This window comes from Danio aesculapii, chromosome 23, assembly GCF_903798145.1.
Source record: "Danio aesculapii chromosome 23, fDanAes4.1, whole genome shotgun sequence".
In the NCBI taxonomy this organism is placed as follows: Eukaryota; Metazoa; Chordata; class Actinopteri; order Cypriniformes; family Danionidae; genus Danio; species Danio aesculapii.
In genome coordinates this window covers 16,389,350-16,409,505 of record NC_079457.1, presented here as the reverse complement: position 1 = coordinate 16,409,505, position 20,156 = coordinate 16,389,350, and the positions used below count along the sequence as shown (strand labels likewise).

At 37.1% G+C, this 20,156-nt stretch overlaps 1 protein-coding gene across 3 annotated transcripts; it reads left to right on the top strand.

The window, feature by feature from the left end:
• Window positions 1-4,823: 4,823 nt before the first annotated feature.
• On the top strand, window positions 4,824-19,869 carry myb (v-myb avian myeloblastosis viral oncogene homolog). Of its 3 annotated transcripts, XM_056449518.1 has the most exons (16): window positions 4,824-5,029; window positions 6,876-6,993; window positions 8,374-8,445; window positions 9,087-9,179; window positions 9,579-9,799; window positions 10,182-10,398; window positions 10,481-10,549; window positions 11,567-11,671; window positions 11,936-12,127; window positions 12,533-12,685; window positions 13,337-13,461; window positions 13,785-13,896; window positions 14,936-15,058; window positions 15,295-15,378; window positions 15,464-15,568; window positions 18,527-19,869. In XM_056449518.1, the coding sequence occupies exons 1-16, from the start codon at window positions 5,007-5,009 to the stop codon at window positions 18,638-18,640; spliced, it is 1,926 nt and encodes a 641-aa protein (XP_056305493.1). In that variant the 5' UTR covers window positions 4,824-5,006; the 3' UTR covers window positions 18,641-19,869. The 3 variants fall into 3 exon arrangements, with proteins under 3 accessions (XP_056305493.1, XP_056305490.1, XP_056305492.1); XM_056449515.1 differs by lacking the exon at window positions 12,533-12,685 and having other exon boundaries at window positions 4,828-5,029; window positions 18,527-19,868; XM_056449517.1 differs by lacking the exon at window positions 12,533-12,685 and having other exon boundaries at window positions 4,828-5,029; window positions 14,936-15,062; window positions 15,299-15,378; window positions 18,527-19,868.
• The last annotated feature ends 287 nt before the right edge of the window (window positions 19,870-20,156 follow it).

Here is a 20,156-nt window from a genome sequence, read left to right as displayed (position 1 = left end):
GGAGTGACACGCATGCGCAGTAAGAAAACACTGGGACGACAGAAAAACAAAAAACAAATGTAGAGTTCTAAAAAGCCGCTATAACAATCCAAAATAACGTTAGATTTTAATACACATTCATTATTAAACGTTTTAGTATCTAAATTTTACCTAAATGCAATTTATTATCTAGAATTTAGGCGGAGCAAATGAGAAAAAATAGCTAACAGCCCGTTTTGTAAAGAAGAAACCCAGCAAGCCTTTTTGTTTTTAAAAGATGTCTAATAGACGTCTAAACATAGTCATCTTGGCTAAAATAAGGCTAAATTTGGGCTGTAAGTGAAAATCTAATGGACGTCTAAGAAGAAGCAAAACTTTCAAATAAACAGAAATGAATGACCACACTTATAAAAAGTCTGTTCAATCTGTCTATTTGGCTATTCTTAGATGTCTATTAGATTTTCACTGACAGCCCAAGCTTAGTCTTGTTTTAGCCAAGCTGTCTATTTAGATGTCTATTAAACACAATTGTTTTCTGGGAAGAAAGTTTTGAAAGAAAATAATTAAAATATCGTGAATATTATCAACAACTATGACATAACAACATATGACATGATGCAAAAAAAAAGTACATTTATGACAAGTAGCAGTTGCATGACAGTTGGGGAACCACTGACAAAGGGTTTTCCAACTACAGGTATAAACACTGTACATATATTGTGATGTGTTTAATTGGTCTTTTGACCTCCATCTGCCCAAGTGGAGAATAAAAATCCCCTGTAAGATTTATCTCCTCTTTGGAATACAAGACTCTACAGCTGCAAAACCTACTTCTGGAAACCACCTTCAATCTCTCACCTCCTCTCTGCTTTATCAGATTTTTAGGATCTTGATCTTTCAGTTTTAATACTTTACGATGACCTAAAGTTATGGAGAAAAATGAAGTTAGTTCCCCAATCACATTTTCTGAATGACACTTTCAATCTGGGCTGCTGCAGGAAACTTCAGAAGAATTTTGGTAAATGCTGCATTAGTTAGATTATGTACATGTTAGGAATACCAAGGTAATGAATGTAGTTATTTTGTTTTTACAGCATACAGCTAGCTAGAATCACCACAGTCACTAATCTGATACTGTTTGTGCTAAATTCATTCACATCTGCATGACATTTAACTTTGACATGTCTAAATTTAACTTAAAACAAACACATTCAGCACTACAGACATACAGATGCTTCATTGCTTCATGCTTTCTTTGAGTGACCCAGATATATCAAGTCTACAGAGTGGGTTGTGATGACATGGGTGGGAGGGGTTCTTTCCATGTGCAGAAAAAGTAACTTTATATCATTATTTTAAAAGATAGTGATTTTGTACTATCAGATTCATATGAAAGCACAACTTTTAGAAGGAAAACAACTGTTGTAATTTAAAATTGCACTCCTAAAAAAAAGTCAAATTTACAAGAAGTTAGAATTACGAGAAGTCTAAAATCACAGTTGTGAAACATCACAATTCTGATGTATAAATAAAAATTTCCAAATAACCTTCATAACTTTTTTTTCTAGAAAAAAAAGGATCAGAATTGTGATATATAAACCCAATTGTGAGTGAGTTTTGATCTTTTTCTCTCAATTGTGATATAAAAAACTTTCAAACTTCTAAACAGATTTTAAACAGATTTCATGAAATGCATGCATGAAGCAAAATCACAATACCAAATAGTTTCATATTGTGATGATGAAAACACTTGAGCATTACATGAGAGGGTTCTTTCCATGTGCAAAAAAGCAAGTCTCAAAGGAAAACTATTTCACAATGCAGCAGTGAATTAATTTGGACATCATAGAAATTTGGAGATTTCTGTGACAAAACATAGTTTTTAAGAAACAAACAAACAACATAAACAGGATGGTTCACCACTAACCCAACCCCTGAGCCTATATCCCCAATGGGGCATCATTTTCGCAGCAGAAAAATCAAACCAATGCACCAAGCCACTATGTTTGATGTAATTTAACATTTCTTATAATATAATTATAAGATAGCATCCAGATAAAAATAAACATTTGATTGACCCATGATTCACCTTCAGTGTGGTATGTGTGCGGCGGGGGATGTTTCATTCATGCCACTTTCTAAAATGTGTTACCCACAGTTTGTGTCGGTGGCAGTATCATGCCAGGAAAAATAGATATAATATTCATTATATTAATTAGGCCTTAAACAGAGGTCAGTCTCTGTCTCACACATCAATGCATGTCTCTGTGTGGTATTTGTTTCCAGACTGACTCACAAATATTTTGAGGTCACAACTATGATGCAATGGAAAACTGTGCACTTTTACATTGCTGCACACATGCATCTGCATTGAGTGATTCTCCTTGTGCAATTGATGTTTACTCAAACACTATTTGAGGCAACAGGGTTAAAAGAGTTGTAGTCCAGTTCAATTATTCATTAAAATTAGTTTGAACAACTAATACTGAACAACAATTACGTCATAGGGACTTTCCACTTGAGCAAGTCTTCTATAATGCTGTATTTCATCTATATTTCAGTTGTAATTTGCTAATTTTCTGATTGGTCAACTGTGACATTCTTCAGTCAATTATTCATTCATTCATTTTCCTTCGGCTTAGACCCTTTATTCATCAGTGGTCGCCACAGCGGAATGAACTGCCAACTTATCCAGCATATGTTTTACATATGCGAATTTAATGTTTTACACATGCGGATGCCCTTCCAGCCGCAACCCATAAACACTCATTCACACACACAACCCAACACCCAAACACACTCATTCACACACACACACACTCGGGACTCAAACCAGCGACCTTCTTGCTGTGCAGCGACAGTGCTAACCACTGGGCCACCATGTCACCCCTTCAGTCAATTAATTGGATGTATAATATTAACTATATGAACCAAATTATCTGACAAAAAGAAATTACATTTTTTTAGATTCTACTTATTTGTATATTTTCTGTGCAAAGCAATTAATATTTTTTTAATGTGGCTATGTTGTTGACACTGCAGCAAATAGTTATAATGTGTGTTGAGATATTACTAAGTCATAAATCATTCTCTATCACACAGGGAAGTGTACTAGACTAGTGAAATAAAATGGCGACTAAGTGTTTTCTTTTTTTAATGAAGCACCCCCAGTGATAACCCCTCCCTGTTCTGCAATGGATGGATGAGCGCGCCAGCCAGCGCGCAGACACAACAGAGGCGCGTTCACGAACTGCGAGCTCTGCTGAGCACGTGCATGAGCGTCAGTGGTCAGAAACAATGGCTCACGCTGACCGAAATGATAAATGACGGTCACAATATGCCAACCAAGTGAGTGCAATGGGCAAACAGCCTATAAAACAAATTATATAGACCACAGCCAGCATAGGTGTGTTGTGACAGAGAAAGTTTGCTGGTTACTTTTATTATTCTGCAATTACGTAGCTACTATCACATGGCAACAGGTTGAACATGTCGGAGAAGAATTAAAACAAGCTGCTCTACTTTTCCGTCCAGACCTGACCATGAAATTCAGTAACAAAATGTGCTATACAATGTGTATTGTGTAACACTGATCCTCGACGCAAAGTGAAATTAATAAGCAACCCAGTGGAACATTTCTGGAAAAGGAAAAGTGAAACTGTTGGAACCCAATGAATACGAGAGTTCTGGAAAACGTAGTTTATTAAAATGATTCACAGGAAATAAAAAATAGCACAGGGTTTTCAGCGTAACTGTCTCTCCAAAAAGGAAAACTTGCATTTAGGAATGGGGAACTTTAAAAACTGCCCCAATCGAATGAATGTTTATGAAAAGTAGTTTATCTTTACATGACTTGTTAATGTAAATGACTTCGCAGAAAAAAAGTTTTTGTCTGCAGATATTTAAGCGCAACACAACTGCTGGATTCACATTTCGAAACACGGACAGCAGTTCGAACCTCTATCAATTGACTCTTTTGATCCGGTTCTTTTATGGAATCAAATACAATGGCTCACGCTGTTGACCAACTCGAGCCACTGACTCTTACGAGGTGATTCTTGTTAGTGACTCGGCGAATCAATTATTACCTTATGTCCTACTTAAAAAGAAACTGATACATCCCTTAATACTTTCCTCATGTCCCATTGGTGGGCACAACACTTGAAGTTTGGATCTCTTGCTTGGAAGTGGACAAAGACCAACCTTTTCTGTATTAGTAGCTAGTTATTTAACTGTATTGGCAGTAGCTTGTTATTTGGTGTTTATATGATATTTAAATGTTATATATTTATGATACTACGTTTTACTATTTTGTTTGAAGTTTTTAATTACTGATTTACATTTTTAAATTTAAAAGTCGGCAAAATGTCACAAAAATGCAACATTTCAATACACCATTAGTTGATTATCTAAAAACGAATATTAATTGTTATTATTTTTAATCACCATATTTTTAACAGTATTAAATATTCATAAAAATCGAACTGGATCCGTTAAAGGGAATCGCGATTGGAACCACAAGCCTGTATTTCTCACCATCACTCATTAGAGTAGCTACAGCAGCTTCAGTACCGCAGAAACAGCGCTAAACTCGAGGGAGGATGCCCGGACCCCCTCACGCTCTGTTTCTCCTTGTTTGCCAAACTTTCACTCCCACAGAGTCTACATTGTCCTCCAAGAAACGCGCTGCCACCCCTCCCTGCCTCTTTACCTCCGAAAACACAATTTAATTGTTCCAAAAGCACAACAGTGGACGATTAGCGCGGACCTCTTGCTCAAAAGGCGCTTTGCTCAGTGAATAGTCGAGCGGATGGTGCGCATGCGCAAGACCCGAGGCGCCAAATTTAGCGGGAGGGAGAAAGACAGCCCAGCTTTGTCTGATGGATCTGTTTACAATATCGCACACTCCACTAGAGAGCTTAATATCAGCACTTCCTCCTCGAAGAGGAGCTGACAGCACTCCACTTCAGCACACTTGAGCCGAGCGCACTCACCATCACATCTCTACCTTCCTCTTGAACAGCGGGATGGCGAGGCGGCACAGACACAGGTGAGTTTTAAAACTTATGCATTTTGATGAAAACTTTCGCGCATGTATTTCCTTATACTGCGAGAACGCGCTCCACAGCCACATGGAGGTATATGCACACAAGTATAAACGGTTTGTTCTAAGAACACTGTATTTCAGAAAAGGCATGCCTAAAATAAGAGCTTTTGTTGCATTTTTATAATCGCACTCAACTCTGCGCGAACTGGCATTTGTTGTGGCCGCGCGCGCTGAACAGGTGGATGGCATGTGCGCTCTCCGCTCGCGCCCGCGCGGTGGTCTCGCGCTCGCGTTCATTTACATTTTCATTCATCCACCTGCGCGTGCGAGTCCACTGGACAGGTTAAGGTTAGAATCGGTACTTCCCCAAAAAGAAGAACACTCATTTAGATTCAGAAACAACAGAGGAGAGCCACAATGTCAGCGGCTGTGTATCGTAGTTGGAAAATAGCGGGCGATTGCAAAAAAAAACATCTCGGTATGTTCGCGTACTATTTCTACTAAATGAGTTTTATTAACTTTGCGAAAATGGCTCTGAATTATATCGTTTGGATTAATTTTGAGATTACACGTGAGCCGGATGGATTATAATCACTGAGTTTTCTAAATCCGCTTTACATTTGTCGGTTGTAATAACTAACGTGGTATTATAGTCTTAAAGGGATAGTTCGACCGTAAATGAAATGCTGTCATCGTTCACACACTCTTATGTTGATCGTAGCTAGTGTAACTTTATCGTTGGACAAAAATAAATAAATTAAAATGAGTCAGAATGCGAGTGAGGGTCTGACAGGCTCGGGAGCCATTCACTTTCACTGCATCTTGTTTCCATTCAAGTGAATGGTGACTGCGGCTGTCATTCTGTTCCTTTTGCCTGTTTTCTTTTGATGAAATATTATGATAAAAGATTAAACAAAACTAGTTTCAGCAGGTTAATTTTGTCCCTTTAAGTTTATTTCACATTTCAGAGCGTTTAAGGTTAAATAAACTTTAATGTATATTAAGTTCACACAACGGGATAAAAGGGAGAGTACTTATTTGGTTATATTTGTTACTTAAGCTAATAATAAACTACTCAAAAATCCCTCTGAATTAGTTTTCAGCCACAGTGAGACTATTTTGACAAATATTTAAAGTCACAGTACAGTTACTCAGCGCACACTAAAGTTGAAACCATATATTTGACTACACATTTGCTTGAACTAGGTGCATTCTGAGTTTTACATTTCAGTGTAAACACTTGTAATCAATGCAGCGAGCTATCATCCTTATCTTTTGTTTTGAGTACTCGCATTAAGTATAAACATGAGGTTTAAATCTACACATACACCTGTGGCACAAAGGCAAGGGGAACATTGTTCTCCACGTCTGCTTGTGCTCATCCTGATTGGCCCAGAGCCGGCCAGGTGAGATGGTTTTGACAGTACCTGTGCAGGTCTAAACACGCTTCTATCATGAAACAGTGCCAGTCCACGCACACGCTTGCTGTTTCTGTGGAAACCAAAAACACCAGAACAGGTTTCTGTGAGTGTGTCCCCCTGCACCCTAACCTGCCGGCTGTACTGGTTCATCCACTCCAGTTTTGTGTTGACTGTGTTATCGCTTAATTTTTCTATAACGCGTGATAGACGTATGGAGGAGAAAGGGTGCTATTTGTGTATGTCACCGACACACATCTGGTTCATGAAGATTCCTCAAGTACCTCCCCACTCCCTTAATTAGTGCTCCCTCTGTTATTTATTCTATATTTACCCTTTGTTTGCTGTTTCATTATTTACCCCCCACCCCCACCTCCTCTTTGATACCTTACTCTCTTTATCTCACAGTTGATCATTTTCTCTCCCCCCAGTGTTTACAGTAGCGACGAAGATGATGATGATGTGGAGATTTATGATCATGACTACGACGGTCCTCATGCCAAGACAGGAAAACGCCACCTCGGCAAGACACGCTGGACCCGTGAGGAGGTACCAAAACTGCTCTTTGCCATTGTTGAAGTGTTTTTTTTTTGTTGTTGTAGTAGTTTAACTCATTGATCTATATTTAATTACACACACACACACACACACACATATATATATATATATATATATATATATATATATATATTAACATCTTTATTATAAAGATATAGTAACAATGATCTATATTTAATAACAGCATTTTGACCAATTTCAAATATCAGTAAATTATAAATACACATACACACTAGGGTTGTCGCGATACCATTAATAAATCGTACGATACTATACCAGCTAAAGTATCACGATACCAAGTAGTATTGCGATACTGTAATTCCAAACTCAAATTATAAAGACAATTGTCAGAAATACTATATTTTATATTATAATAGTCCTACTTGAATTTAATTTATAACTCCCTTAAGGCCAAAAGTATTATTTGCTACTCACTTTAGTTAAAATGTATTCATTCTTTTTGTTTATTTTGTAGATAACTGACCAACAAAAAATATATTAAAATAAAGATGCAAATTATACCAAACGATTTTTTCCAACAAAATTAGCCTATATAAAGTGGTCAAAAAATATTTCAATGTTTCCTGTTGCTATTTTGGGTTTTTAATCTATTTTTTCCAGTCTTATCAGGTAACAATCCAAAGTAATTCAACATGTCACTTTGTGAGTCGTTCTTTTAAAGAGATTGTCACGGTTGTTGTAGCTACTAAATCAAATTAACAGGAACAGAAATGAACCAATTCAGATGTGCGTTCGAACTGAAGCGTTAGAAAACGTGCAATAGACAACCATAATAGGCACAAATTCCAAACAGTTTTGCAACCTTAACGGGCTTCACAGACTATTAAAATTAAATGGTTTCTTGTTGCACAAACATGTAAGCAATTTAGTGACTTTTCCACATGCAACACTATGTATTGTAGATAAATCATTAATGACGATACTACCGTTTACAAACTACAGTGGCACCACCATAGTATCGCGATACTACCATAGTACCGGGAAACCGTGCAACCCTAATACACATATAGTGTATTAATTGTTAATGGTATATATATATATATATATATATATATATATATATATATATACACATTTTTACCACATCTATTAATATTCAAATAAGTAATTGTTAATTTATTTGCTTTATTTTTGCATTGCTTTGACATTAAAAATGTTTTAAAATAGTTTTTTAGGTTGTTTTTGTTCCATACTGTATCCTGTGCGTTCATTAACAAATGTATCACTCTGTTTTTACCTTTAGTTAAACTGCTAACCCCTTTGTGTGGTGTTAAAGTAACACTGATAATGTATTATTTATTTAATAATTTTGCGTCTAATTCTTGACTGTTGAATGTCTGACTGTTACAGGATGAAAAGTTGAAGAGGCTGGTAGAGCTTCATGGTTCAGAAGACTGGAAAGTCATCGCCAGCTTTCTACCGGTGAGTATGTGTGTTTGTGTCTATGATTTTGGGATAAAGTGTGTGTGTGTACGAATGTGGCTTGTGTATTTAGGCTTTAGGGGGTTAGATTAGGTTATGTGATTAGGTGTGGTGTTTTATATATGAGAATTTGCATGTGAATAGCCAAAGGATCAGGTACTGCAGAAGTGTGTGCACGTTTTGGAGGATTTTGCATAATTGGGTATTCCTCATTGGTTGGCCTAGTTTGGAACAGAGTCAGATGGGGGGTTAGAGGGGGAGGGAATGGCAAGGTTTCAGAATCCACTGTGCACCTGCATACACACACGGATGTACAAAAAACACAAAATACAAATGTGCACTGCAAGGTAGAAACATATGCATATAGTTTCACAGGCACAAACACAACTCACATACACTCTAGACAATGATCGCAATGTGGCAATTTCAACACATGAACAAGAATCAGAAACTAAAGCTGTTTCATTTCTGATTCACTCTCTCTGTGGGGTTTCCGAAACACCTGGGGTCTCATGCACAGAACATTGTATTATTATTAAACATAACAATTTACTTTTATTGAAGTCACACACCACATTGACAACCCAACTTTAGTTTCCATTCTCTGTTTATCTAACTGTACTTGTGTGTGTGTTCCACAGAATCGAACAGATGTTCAATGCCAGCATCGTTGGCAGAAAGTCCTCAACCCTGAACTCATCAAAGGACCGTGGACTAAAGAAGAAGACCAACGGGTAAGAATAAAATCCAGCACGAAATAACCATACCACAACCAATATGTTACCTCAGATAACCAAAATTAAGCCACAGGATTGCATTACACAAACCAGAAAAATCACATGCAACCAAAAGAAGCTGAGAGGGAAAATAAAGATCCATTGTGCGGGTGTTGTGTTGTAATGATTAACTGGGGAGACCAGGTGTTTCTCCATTTTATCGTCATTTTTACGACCCAGCAGAAGTCATTAGCAGGTGTATTTAGCAGATATTCAGCATAATACCACTATCTGTATCTGTGTGCAATCCTGAAACACTTATGCAATGTTAGTTCCCTTTCTCTCTAGGCTGGTTCTGGCCTCCTCCTTCAATCCTCTCCACTTTTAACTCATGCTTTTCTGTTCTAACGGTTTCAGGTGATCGAGTTGGTTCAGAAGTACGGCCCCAAACGTTGGTCAGTCATCGCAAAGCATTTAAAGGGGCGAATCGGAAAGCAGTGTAGAGAGCGTTGGCACAACCATCTAAACCCTGAGGTGAAGAAGACGTCCTGGACTGAGGAAGAAGATCAGATTATTTACCAGGCGCACGAGAAACTTGGAAACCGATGGGCTGAGATTGCCAAGCTACTTCCGGGAAGGTAAGCGAATGCTGCTTAAAGGGATAGTTCACCCAAAAATGAACAATTTTCTCACCCTTCACTTATTCCAAACCTGTTTGAGTTTCTTTATTCTGTTAGACACAAAGGAAGATACTTTAAAGAACGTTAAAAACCTGTAACCATTGATTTTCATTGTATTTTTTCCTACTATGGAAGTTAATGGTTACAGGTTTTCAGCTCTCCTCAAAGTAACTTCTAGAAAAAAGTAACTTAACAGAAAGTTATAAAGGTTTGGGAGAACTTAAGGGTGAGTAAATAGTGATTAAATAAAAAATAATTGCGTGAATGTTCCCCTTAATTACTTATATTGTATATGTTTACATGTGATAATGACAATCTCTTAATGTTCTCTTATCAACAGAACCGATAATGCCATCAAGAATCATTGGAACTCCACTATGCGGCGGAAAGTGGAGCAAGAAGGTTACTTGCAGCACGCTGCTAAAGTCAGCCCAACTCCGCTAAACAACAGCTACGCTAAACCTCACCTCCTGAACTACAATCACACACCTAGCAACACATCCATGCCTGCCTCTTCCATGAGCAATCAGTATCCATACTACACTGAATCACCACGGGTAGGTAGCCTATGTTTACCTATTAAAACAACACCATAGTTAGTCAGCATGTTTGAACACTGTTCTTTTTTCTCGTGTTCAGGTGCCATTTCCACTTGCTCTTCAGTTAAACATCTTGAACTTCCCACAACATGGCACTGCTGCTATCCAGGTAACAAATGATCTGATTTGTTTTGTAGTTTTACTCAGCAAGGATGCATTAAAGCAGTTATTTTCGGATAAATAACAAAATGTTCGAGCAGCACAACTGTTTTTATCTCAGTGTTGATAAAGAAATATTTTACAATGAATTCTGAAAGATCACATGACATTGAAGCTTGGAGTGATTTTGAATTCTACAGTTTACCATTATATCACTTTTATTATCCTTTTTGATCAAATAAATGCATCCTTATTAGAACAAATAAACGTAAAACAACAGTATGTACTACAAATTCAAAATATACATTTTCATATTATTTAAATTCCTCTATTATTATCATTTTCATTCATTCATTTTCTTTTCGGCTTAGTCCCTTTATTAATCTGGGGTCGCCACAGCGATCACTGGGAAACACATACACACTTTTCACACACACATACACTACGGACAACTTTAGCCTACCCAATTCACCTGTACCGCATGTCGTTGGACTGTGGGGGAAACCGGAGCACCCGGAGGAAACCCACACGAACGCAGGGAGAACATGCAAACTCCACACAGAAACGGCAACTGACCCAGCCGAGGCTCGAACCAGCGACCTTCTTGCTGTGAGGCGACAGCACTACCTACTGCGCCACTGCGTCGCCCATTATAATTTTTGATCAAATAAATTCATCCTTACTGAGGATAAGATACTTCTTTCCAAATTATAAAAACACATTCATACAGGATATATACAAAAAATTCATTATAGTGATTTAGTTTGTTCAGGAATGTATCTACACTAGTCTACACTGTTTTTTGGTCGGAATCCTTTAAAATGTGTTATTTTATTATCCTTTTTGATCATTTTTGATAATTTAAATATATGCAATAAATTTTAAAAATGGGTTTATATATTTTTATATCAATCCCTCAAAAAATACATGCTTTCATATCAGTTTTACCATTTATAATCATTAAATTCACTCACAGTTTGGGCCAAATAAACATCCACTGAGTTCGCTTTGCTATCTTCTGATATAGAGACACTACAGCGACGAGGACCCCGAAAAAGAAAAGAGGGTGAAAGAAATTGAGATGCTGTTGATGTCAACAGAAAACGAGCTTAAGGGACAACAGGCACTACCAGTAAGTGTGTGTCTCTGTGTGTGTGTGTGCTTAATTGGAGGAAGCATCTGGGGGTCTATTTCACATGCTTCAACTGCTTGGCTAAATGATGCAATTGCACCTTATCACACCACAAGCTCTGTTTAACTCCTTGTGCAACTGCGAACCCCCTCCCAACCCTTCACATCATTCAACTCGACAAGTTCCCTTTCTCTCTGACCGCTTTTCCTGCATGCATTCCTCTCTTTCTTTCACTTAATTTTGCTCTTTTTTCCCCCCACTCAGATCTCCATGAACGGCTACGGTGGCTGGAACAGAGGCTCTTTGGCGGACAGTTCTGTTGGCATTGTTGTTTCAGTCCCGGCTCCATCCCTAGAGCAAGGATGCCTTCCTGAAGAAAGCGCACATGGCAACACGAACAGCCCAAATAATGACTCCAGCTCCACTTTACCAGAGTTTATCGATGCTATTGATTCGGTAAGAGCCTATTAGTGTCCTACGTTAGATCTAAAACGAACAGTGACCATGTATTTATCAGCTAGCATCCAGCGTTTAAGGGATAGTTTACTCAAAAAATCCTGTCATCATTTACTCACCTTTCAACTGTTCCAAACCTGTTGGAGTTTCTTTCTCCTATTAAACAAAAGAGAAGGTATTTAGAAGAAAGTTGGAAACTTGTAACCATTGACTTCCATAGTATTTGTTTTTCCTACATACTACTCAATGGTTACAGGTTTTCAGCTCGTCTTTTTTAGTGTTCAGCAGAAGAAAGAAACTCCTAAATGTTTTGGAAACCACACGAAAGGCGAGTAAACAGTTAGTATTTATTCATTTTTGGGTGAACTATCCCTTTGGGTGAAGTATCCTCCTTCATTTTCATAGGCCCCATCAGTCTGGGCCAACAAACACCCTAAAACGGAGGCTCAAACCGGTCAGGGTTCGCCTGCAAACAACGGCAACAGAAGTGCCCCCACTTTTCTTTGCTCTACGCCCAAATATTCATCCATCAGACACCTGCCTTTTTCTCCCTCTCAGGTAGTCTGAAACCGCATTGAGTCACCCAAATGACTCTGAATCAATCTGTTCACTTTAATACGAATCAGTGTGCATTAGTCAACATGCGTAGGATTCATCAAAAGGTCGCGTCGACATACTTAACCACATTTATAGCAAACATGAGCGCTTTTAACTTATTCAATTGTATCACATCAGCTATTAGTGCTACACTTTTATAATGCTTTAACACGTTTATCTCTTTGGAATGAGTGCGTAATCAGTAGCACTGTTGATTTTGCTCAGTTGTTTTCAGTAAATCAGTCAAACACTAAAGATAGTGTTTGACTTGAATATCAGATTAGTTTATCGTGCATGAAGGACCGCCGTGTTGTTTTCCTAAATGAAATAAATGTCTAATGAGCACTGGGTGATTGGTGTATGATTTTCAGCATGTGATTATACTTTTCATTTCCTCTTATAGTTCTTCATTACATGCTAGTATGCTCTAATCATACAATAGCTTAACATGCTTTTAGCCTAGTCTGACAGTATCAAAACTGTTTACTGACACTTATGTGTGAATTTATGCTGATTCTGACCTCATTTGCACGTCCTCCTACACCTTTGAATGTTAAATATGTGGTTTTCAGTTTAATATCTGATTGTTTTCTCCCTTTCTTCTGTTTGCAGTTCTTTAATGCTTCAGTGAGTCCCGATTCAGACAGTCAGAATATACCAGTCACGCCATCGCCGGTCTGCTCCCAGAAAGCACTGCAGCAAGACCTTGCTCTTCGACCTCAGAAGGAAAATGAGCTGTAAGAGCCCTTTTTGATATCATTTATGATTAAGACTTCCTATAGAGATAGAATAACTGAGGTTATAGATCAGGGGTGTCCAAGCTCAGTCCTGGAGGGCCGGTGTCCTGCATATTGTAGTTTCAACCCCATTTAAACACATCTGAACCAGCTAATAAAGCTCTTTCTAGGTATACTAGAAACTTTCAGGCAGGTGTGTTAAAGGAAGCTGGAGCTAAACTATGCAGGACACTGGCCCTCCAGGAACGAGTTTGGACACCCCTGTTATAGAGGATGGTTATGAGACAGGGGTTAAGTGATAATGTATATATGACTGTTTTTAGGTTCCGAACCCCCAACCTGAGGCGTTCGATCATGGAGTGTTCTCCTCGCACACCCACCCCATTCAAATCCTCACTGACAATGCAGGACAGCAAATATGGACCACTGAAGAGGGTGAGACTCTTTTTTTGAGAACACAAATAAATACACAGTACATACGCATAATTTTATAATAGGATCAAATATTTTTTTATAAAATCAATGATATAAAATATATATATTTTACATTTAAGCAGTAAAATGGAATGAACTATTATTATATTATTTTAAAATAGCATAAAAATAAACTAACATCCAATATTATTATCAATACTATTATTTAGTTGTATTCTAAAATATATATAGTCATTCATTCATTCATTTTCTTTTGGCTTAGTTCCTTTATTAATCAGGGGTCTACAGTAGAATGAACCGCCAACTTATCCAGCATATGTTTTACACAGCGGATGCCCTTCCAGCTGCAACCCAACACCGAGAAACACCTATACACTCTTGCATTCACACACATACACTATGGCCAATTTAGCTTATTCAATTCACCTATACCACATGTTTTTGGACTGTGGGGGAAACCGGAGCACTCAGAGGAAAAATATACATTTAAAAATCTAAATTAATTTACATTGTAAAGAAAAATCCAAAGAAATAATGGAAAATGTCATGGCAAAAATACCAGTGAATTTCCATCCGAATAATTTAAAATACAGGTAAAATATCCTGGGGACTGTTTGCATAATAAAACTGTCTAAAATATTATTCAAATGTTATTATATTATTTTCAAAGAACATTATATAGATTATTTGATATATTATAATCATTATCATTTAAATGTATATAAAAAACAAATATACTATAAAAAATCTATAGAAAAACAGGCAATGTGCTTGCAGAAAACACCAACAATGTCTAAAAATAAAGACATTTCAACAGGATGTATGTTATGAAACTGTAGAAACAGTATAAAATCTTATTAATCACTGGGATTTCCAAAAGCACTTACTAGATGAGGTCATCTAAATTTTATCTGAGGCGAAATTAAATATCCAATATCATGCACCAGAAAAAACTCTAATAACAGCAACCAATATGCTAATGCTACATTATGCATAACTACTTTGAAATGTTTTATTCAAGACTGTATTCTGGTTGCAGGTCCACAGTCCTTCGCTGGACTCAGGAGTGGTTGGCACCATTAAACAAGAGCCCCAGGAGTGTGAGATCAATGCTGGAGGGGTGCATTTGGACCAGCCCCCTCTGAAGAAGATCAAACAGGAGGTGAGTTCAGCTTAATGCGGGCCCCTTCATTTGAATGTGATATTCAAATAGCACAAATGTAAAAATGCCTTGTCTGTGCGTTGCTATTTGAATTTGTTAGTAATATCAGCATGCAGTTAAACTCTATTTGTGCCAGAATAGGGGGCATGAATTGGACATTGTGTGATAAGTACTGTCAATCTCGCCTGGTATAGTCAAAAACTGTTGTAATAATTGTGAATCTTTTGGATTTGTAGGTAGAGTCAGTGTGTCTTCAGTGGGAGGGGCAAGATCTTCACACCCAGCTGTTCCCTTCTAATGGCTCTGCCCATGACATGCCTGTGAGTATCTTTGTTTCACTTTTATACGCCGAATGCTATAGTTGTCAGTATTATTTTAATGTTTGATGGCTGTTTTTTTATGTAGGATCTGCTGACTAGCTCTGTGCTAATGCTTCCCAACACAGAGAAGACTGAGGACGGACACAAAGCTGCCCAGTTGCCCCGCAGACCCATTGGAAGTCCTTTGCAGGTACAATATTTACATATTCACTCCTGTACACCAATGTATCGTTATTATACAATGTATAATTTTAAAAAAATTGTAAAACTACTCCTAAAAAGCGTTAAAAACTAAACATCGCAACAGGGTTTACTGTACTTTTCAAATTATTTTAGTGGGCGCTAGATGAGGTCATCTAAACTTAAAAATAGGGGAAATTATTGTGCACAATTAAATTTACAATATCATCCGATAAAGCCTTAGCAAATAACCAATATGCTACTGACATACATTCTGATTGGCTAGTTTGTAATGTTTTATTCAGAATTATATGTTAGTTCTAAGTGTAACCAGCAGTGTTAGTAAATAAGGAACCCTCGTAACGTTTGACTATTAGAAAATTTCGCATTTAACTTTTCAATGCAATGTTTGCACTATATGTGGAATACTAGCGACACCGGTGGCCATTAAGTGAATTGCATGAATTGCATCCAGCAGATTGTTGAACATGCTCACACTAGTGCACAAGCTACTGACAAAAATTGGGAATAATTTTTAGATTCCAATCTGTCTCATTCCTTTGTTATGTGTCCTAAATTACAGAGTTTCTGGAACAAAATATTTCAAGTTTTTTCAGATACATTAGAAACTCGGTCCTGGAGGGCCGGTGTTCTGCAAAGTTTAGTTCCAATCCCCATCAGACACACCTGGGCTAGCTAATCAAGCTCTTACTAGGCTTTCTAGAAACAACCGTGCAGGTGTGTTGAGGCAAGTTGGAGCTAAAATCTACAGGACGCCGGCCCTCCAGAACCGAGTTTGGGCACCCCTGCATTAGACAATCTGATTGAACCAGATCCTTTATTAATTATATTTGGAGGGTTCAACAACAGTTTCGACATTATACTGAACATTTATTATTATGATTATTATTAGTATTATAGACTGAACGATTATTAGCATTCAATTGATGTGTAATAGAATGGAAAATTAGTCTACAAGCTTTTATTGTCAACATAATTAATAGGAGAAGATGCACTATTATGAACATTAAGCAAATACACTGTACAGATCTGCATTAACACTGTACAGATACTGACATAATGGTACAGAATAGCAGTTTCGGCATTTTAAGCATTTGTTTGATCTGTCTACAGGCTTTTATTATCCACCCAAGAAATTAGATTTTTTTAAAGCCGTCGTTAACACTAAAGGCTGATTTATACTTCTGCGTCAAGCGCACTTGTATGGTCTGGCGCAGCCTTTGTATATTCACATAGCCCTCGCCGCGGCTGATGCTGACACGCACCTCTCGAAAAATGTAACTACATGTCGCAATAACTCGTAGCGCAAGCTCTGTGAATGGTCGGCTTGGTAGATGTGATGAGTGTGGGCCGATTTAGTGAGTGTTTACAAGTGTTGAGTCCCGTAAAGGAGCTCCACACAGAAACTTCTGTGTTTACTTTATGACTAAAGTTGTTGCACATCTGCCGGTTCTTGCCTCTGAATAAGCGCATTTTAGCTACTTGTACATTAATGTAGCATTCAGAAGAAAAAAAAACACCCGCTAAGAAACTCGACACAGAGGAACAAAAAAGCCTACTGCCAGCTAGCGTTTTGGAAGTGTTATTGCAGAGCAACACAAACAGCACGCAGAAGTATAAATGCACGCCTACGCGCAAGGCATGCGTCAACGGTCACACCGATCACTCAACGCAGAAGTATAAATCAGCCTTAATGCATTTTTAGTTTTGAAACGCTTAAGTTTACGCCTAGCATCCACACTACTCGAGCATCTTTGACCCGTAAAAATGGGGCATTTTAAAAATATTAAAGACCCAGTTTTAATTTAGATTGAAATGGAGATTTTCTAAAATGTAGGCATGGCCATCCACGATCACTCTCTGATTGGTCTTCTAGACTATTGCATATCGTTTCCTGATTCATCAAGCCAATACTATATAAACATTACACAACCAGTAGACTTCAAGTATGGATGCCGGCAAAATATGTGTATGCCCAGTGAGTGCAAAGGGTCAGATATCATGCATTTAACACTGTATAATGGAGTGATGGAGTTCATTTTTTTGCAACGCAATACAAACGCCATTTTGGATGAGTATTTTCATTCTAAAATACCACTTCATAACAAAAGTTTCGTTTGGGGCTGTTGTCAAAAGTGACTAATGCTTGAAAATGCATATACAGTTAAAGTCAGAATTATTAGCCCCCTTTTAATTTTTTATATTTCCCAAATGATGTTTAACAGAGCAAGGACATTTTCACAGTATGTCTGATAATATTTTTTCCTCTGGAGAAAGTCTTATTTGTTTTATTTCAGCCAGAATAAAAGCAGTTTTTAATTTTTAAAAAAACATTTTAAGGTCAATATTATTAGCCCCTTTAAGCTATATATTTTTTCGATTGTCTACAGAACAAACCATCATTATACAATAACTTGGCTAATTACCCCAACCTGCCTAGTAAACCTAATTAACCTAATTAAGCCTTTAAATGTCATTTTAAGCTGTATAGAAATGTCTTGAAAAATATCTAGTCAAATATTATTTACTGTCATCGTGACAAAGATAAAATAAATCAGTTATTAGAGATGAGTTATTAAAACTATTATGCTTAAAAATGTGTTAAAATCTTCTCTCTGTTAAATAGAAATTGGGGAAAAGAAATAAACATTGGGGCTAATAATTCAGGGGGGCTAATAATTCTGACTTCCACTGTATGTAGTCTCTTTAATGTATGAATATTACTTGCGTGGTTGGTTTGTACAACGTTATAGTAGCATTTGGTAGTAGCACATATTTGGCTTTATGACTCCAGGTGCTGAATTGCACCATAAACTTGTAAAAGTAATGATTTATTAGACACACCAGCGTAGGCTATGCAAAACCTGACCAATCACCTTCATCTCTGAGTTTGTTGTACTTCTCTCCATCCTCACTTCCCCTCTCTCTCTTCTTTCCTCCATCACAGCAGTTGAACACATGGGAACAGGTGCTTTGTGGGAAGACGGAAGAGCAGACGATGCCCTCCGAAGCCACGCACAAATACCTCAGCAATTATTCTTCGCGAGCTCTGGTCATATGAACGAGAGAGAGACATAATGAGACAAAAATAGAAAGGGAAGGAGGAGGGAGAGTGAGAGAAGACAATCATTCTGAAAAGAAGTAAAAAGAGGAACAGTCCCTACACTTGTGGTACATTATTTGGGAGAGGCTGTAAGCCATTTTTGTTTGTAGACTGCACAGTCGATGTTTGGTCGCCAATGTTTAAGCTGTGCCATCATTCAAGGAACCAAAGACATTGTGTTTTATATATATATATATGTTTTGTTTTTTATTTCTACATTTCTGATTCGAATTTAATAATATTGTATTATATATGTTGTATTATATGTGGGAAATAATTGTCTATGTGGGTTCTAATTTTATGGATTTTAATATAAGGAACAATTTGCAGTAATTTATTATTATTTTGTATTAAGAATAATAATTAACTAACTATGACGGGCACCTTTGCCAGTGTTTGCCCCCAGTATTGCTCACTTTTTTTATTCGCTAAATGTGTGTTAATTGTAAGGAGCGCATGTCCTCCTAGCATTATCCGAGTCTTACGCCCAAAACCAGACAAAGATTTGTAGTGGGTGACAAACAAAACTGCCCTCGCAGACATTGTATGTATTTCAGACTAATAGCACTGCTGTGTATTCCTGGCTAAAACAAACTGTGCCCGATGCCTACAAAATTAGGCCAGTTTGTGAATTCAACTCAAAATTTTAAGTCATATATCTAGTGTACTCTGCCAGTTTAGTAGTGTTGCCATTTCAAAAGCGTTCAAGATCGAAACCACAACGTTGAGTTTTTTCGTTTTCGTATTAGCACTATTTCAGGTTTTAGATCAACTATGCAGGAATTTCAACAGAACAAAGTGTTTGTTTGTTTTTGTATTTGCTTCAAAAGTTTACCGAACATTTTCAAATCAAGGTCCAAAGTTGCCCTCGAGATGATATTCAACATTTCTTTATGTTTTCATAAACACTTTTTTTGTATGACGATTTGTAATCAAATTTACATTGGTATTTCTAGTTTTTAAACACTGAAATGATTGTTGCTTTTATACGTAGTTGGCTTGTTTTTTGATATTACAATCAGCCTTTTTTGATACTAAGATCCAATCAAAAGCATTGAGCAATAACGTTTTTGTTATTTGCTGCCTTTTTGTATTAGCTTCAAGTACAAACACTTTTTATACACTGATTTTGAACTTTTCATACGTTTTTTATACAAACTGCCTTGTAAATAAAGTGTGTTTTTGAGAAAAAAAATCTCTGGTTTAATGGTTTCTTTTCACTTTGCATCTCCTAAAATCTATTTACTTTCACAGATGTTCATGAGACCAAAATGAAACTACTGTCTGTATTTGATAAAACATTAATTGATTTTCGATAAATCAAATTTATTGAACTACAGTAGAAAAGACATACTTAAATGTCTCAATTACCTTGCATAAAAACATCATACTTGCAAGGAACTTAGTATCCAAATCCATTTTGAGTTTGTTAATCTTTATGTAAATATCAGTAACCTATTATAAACCTATATTA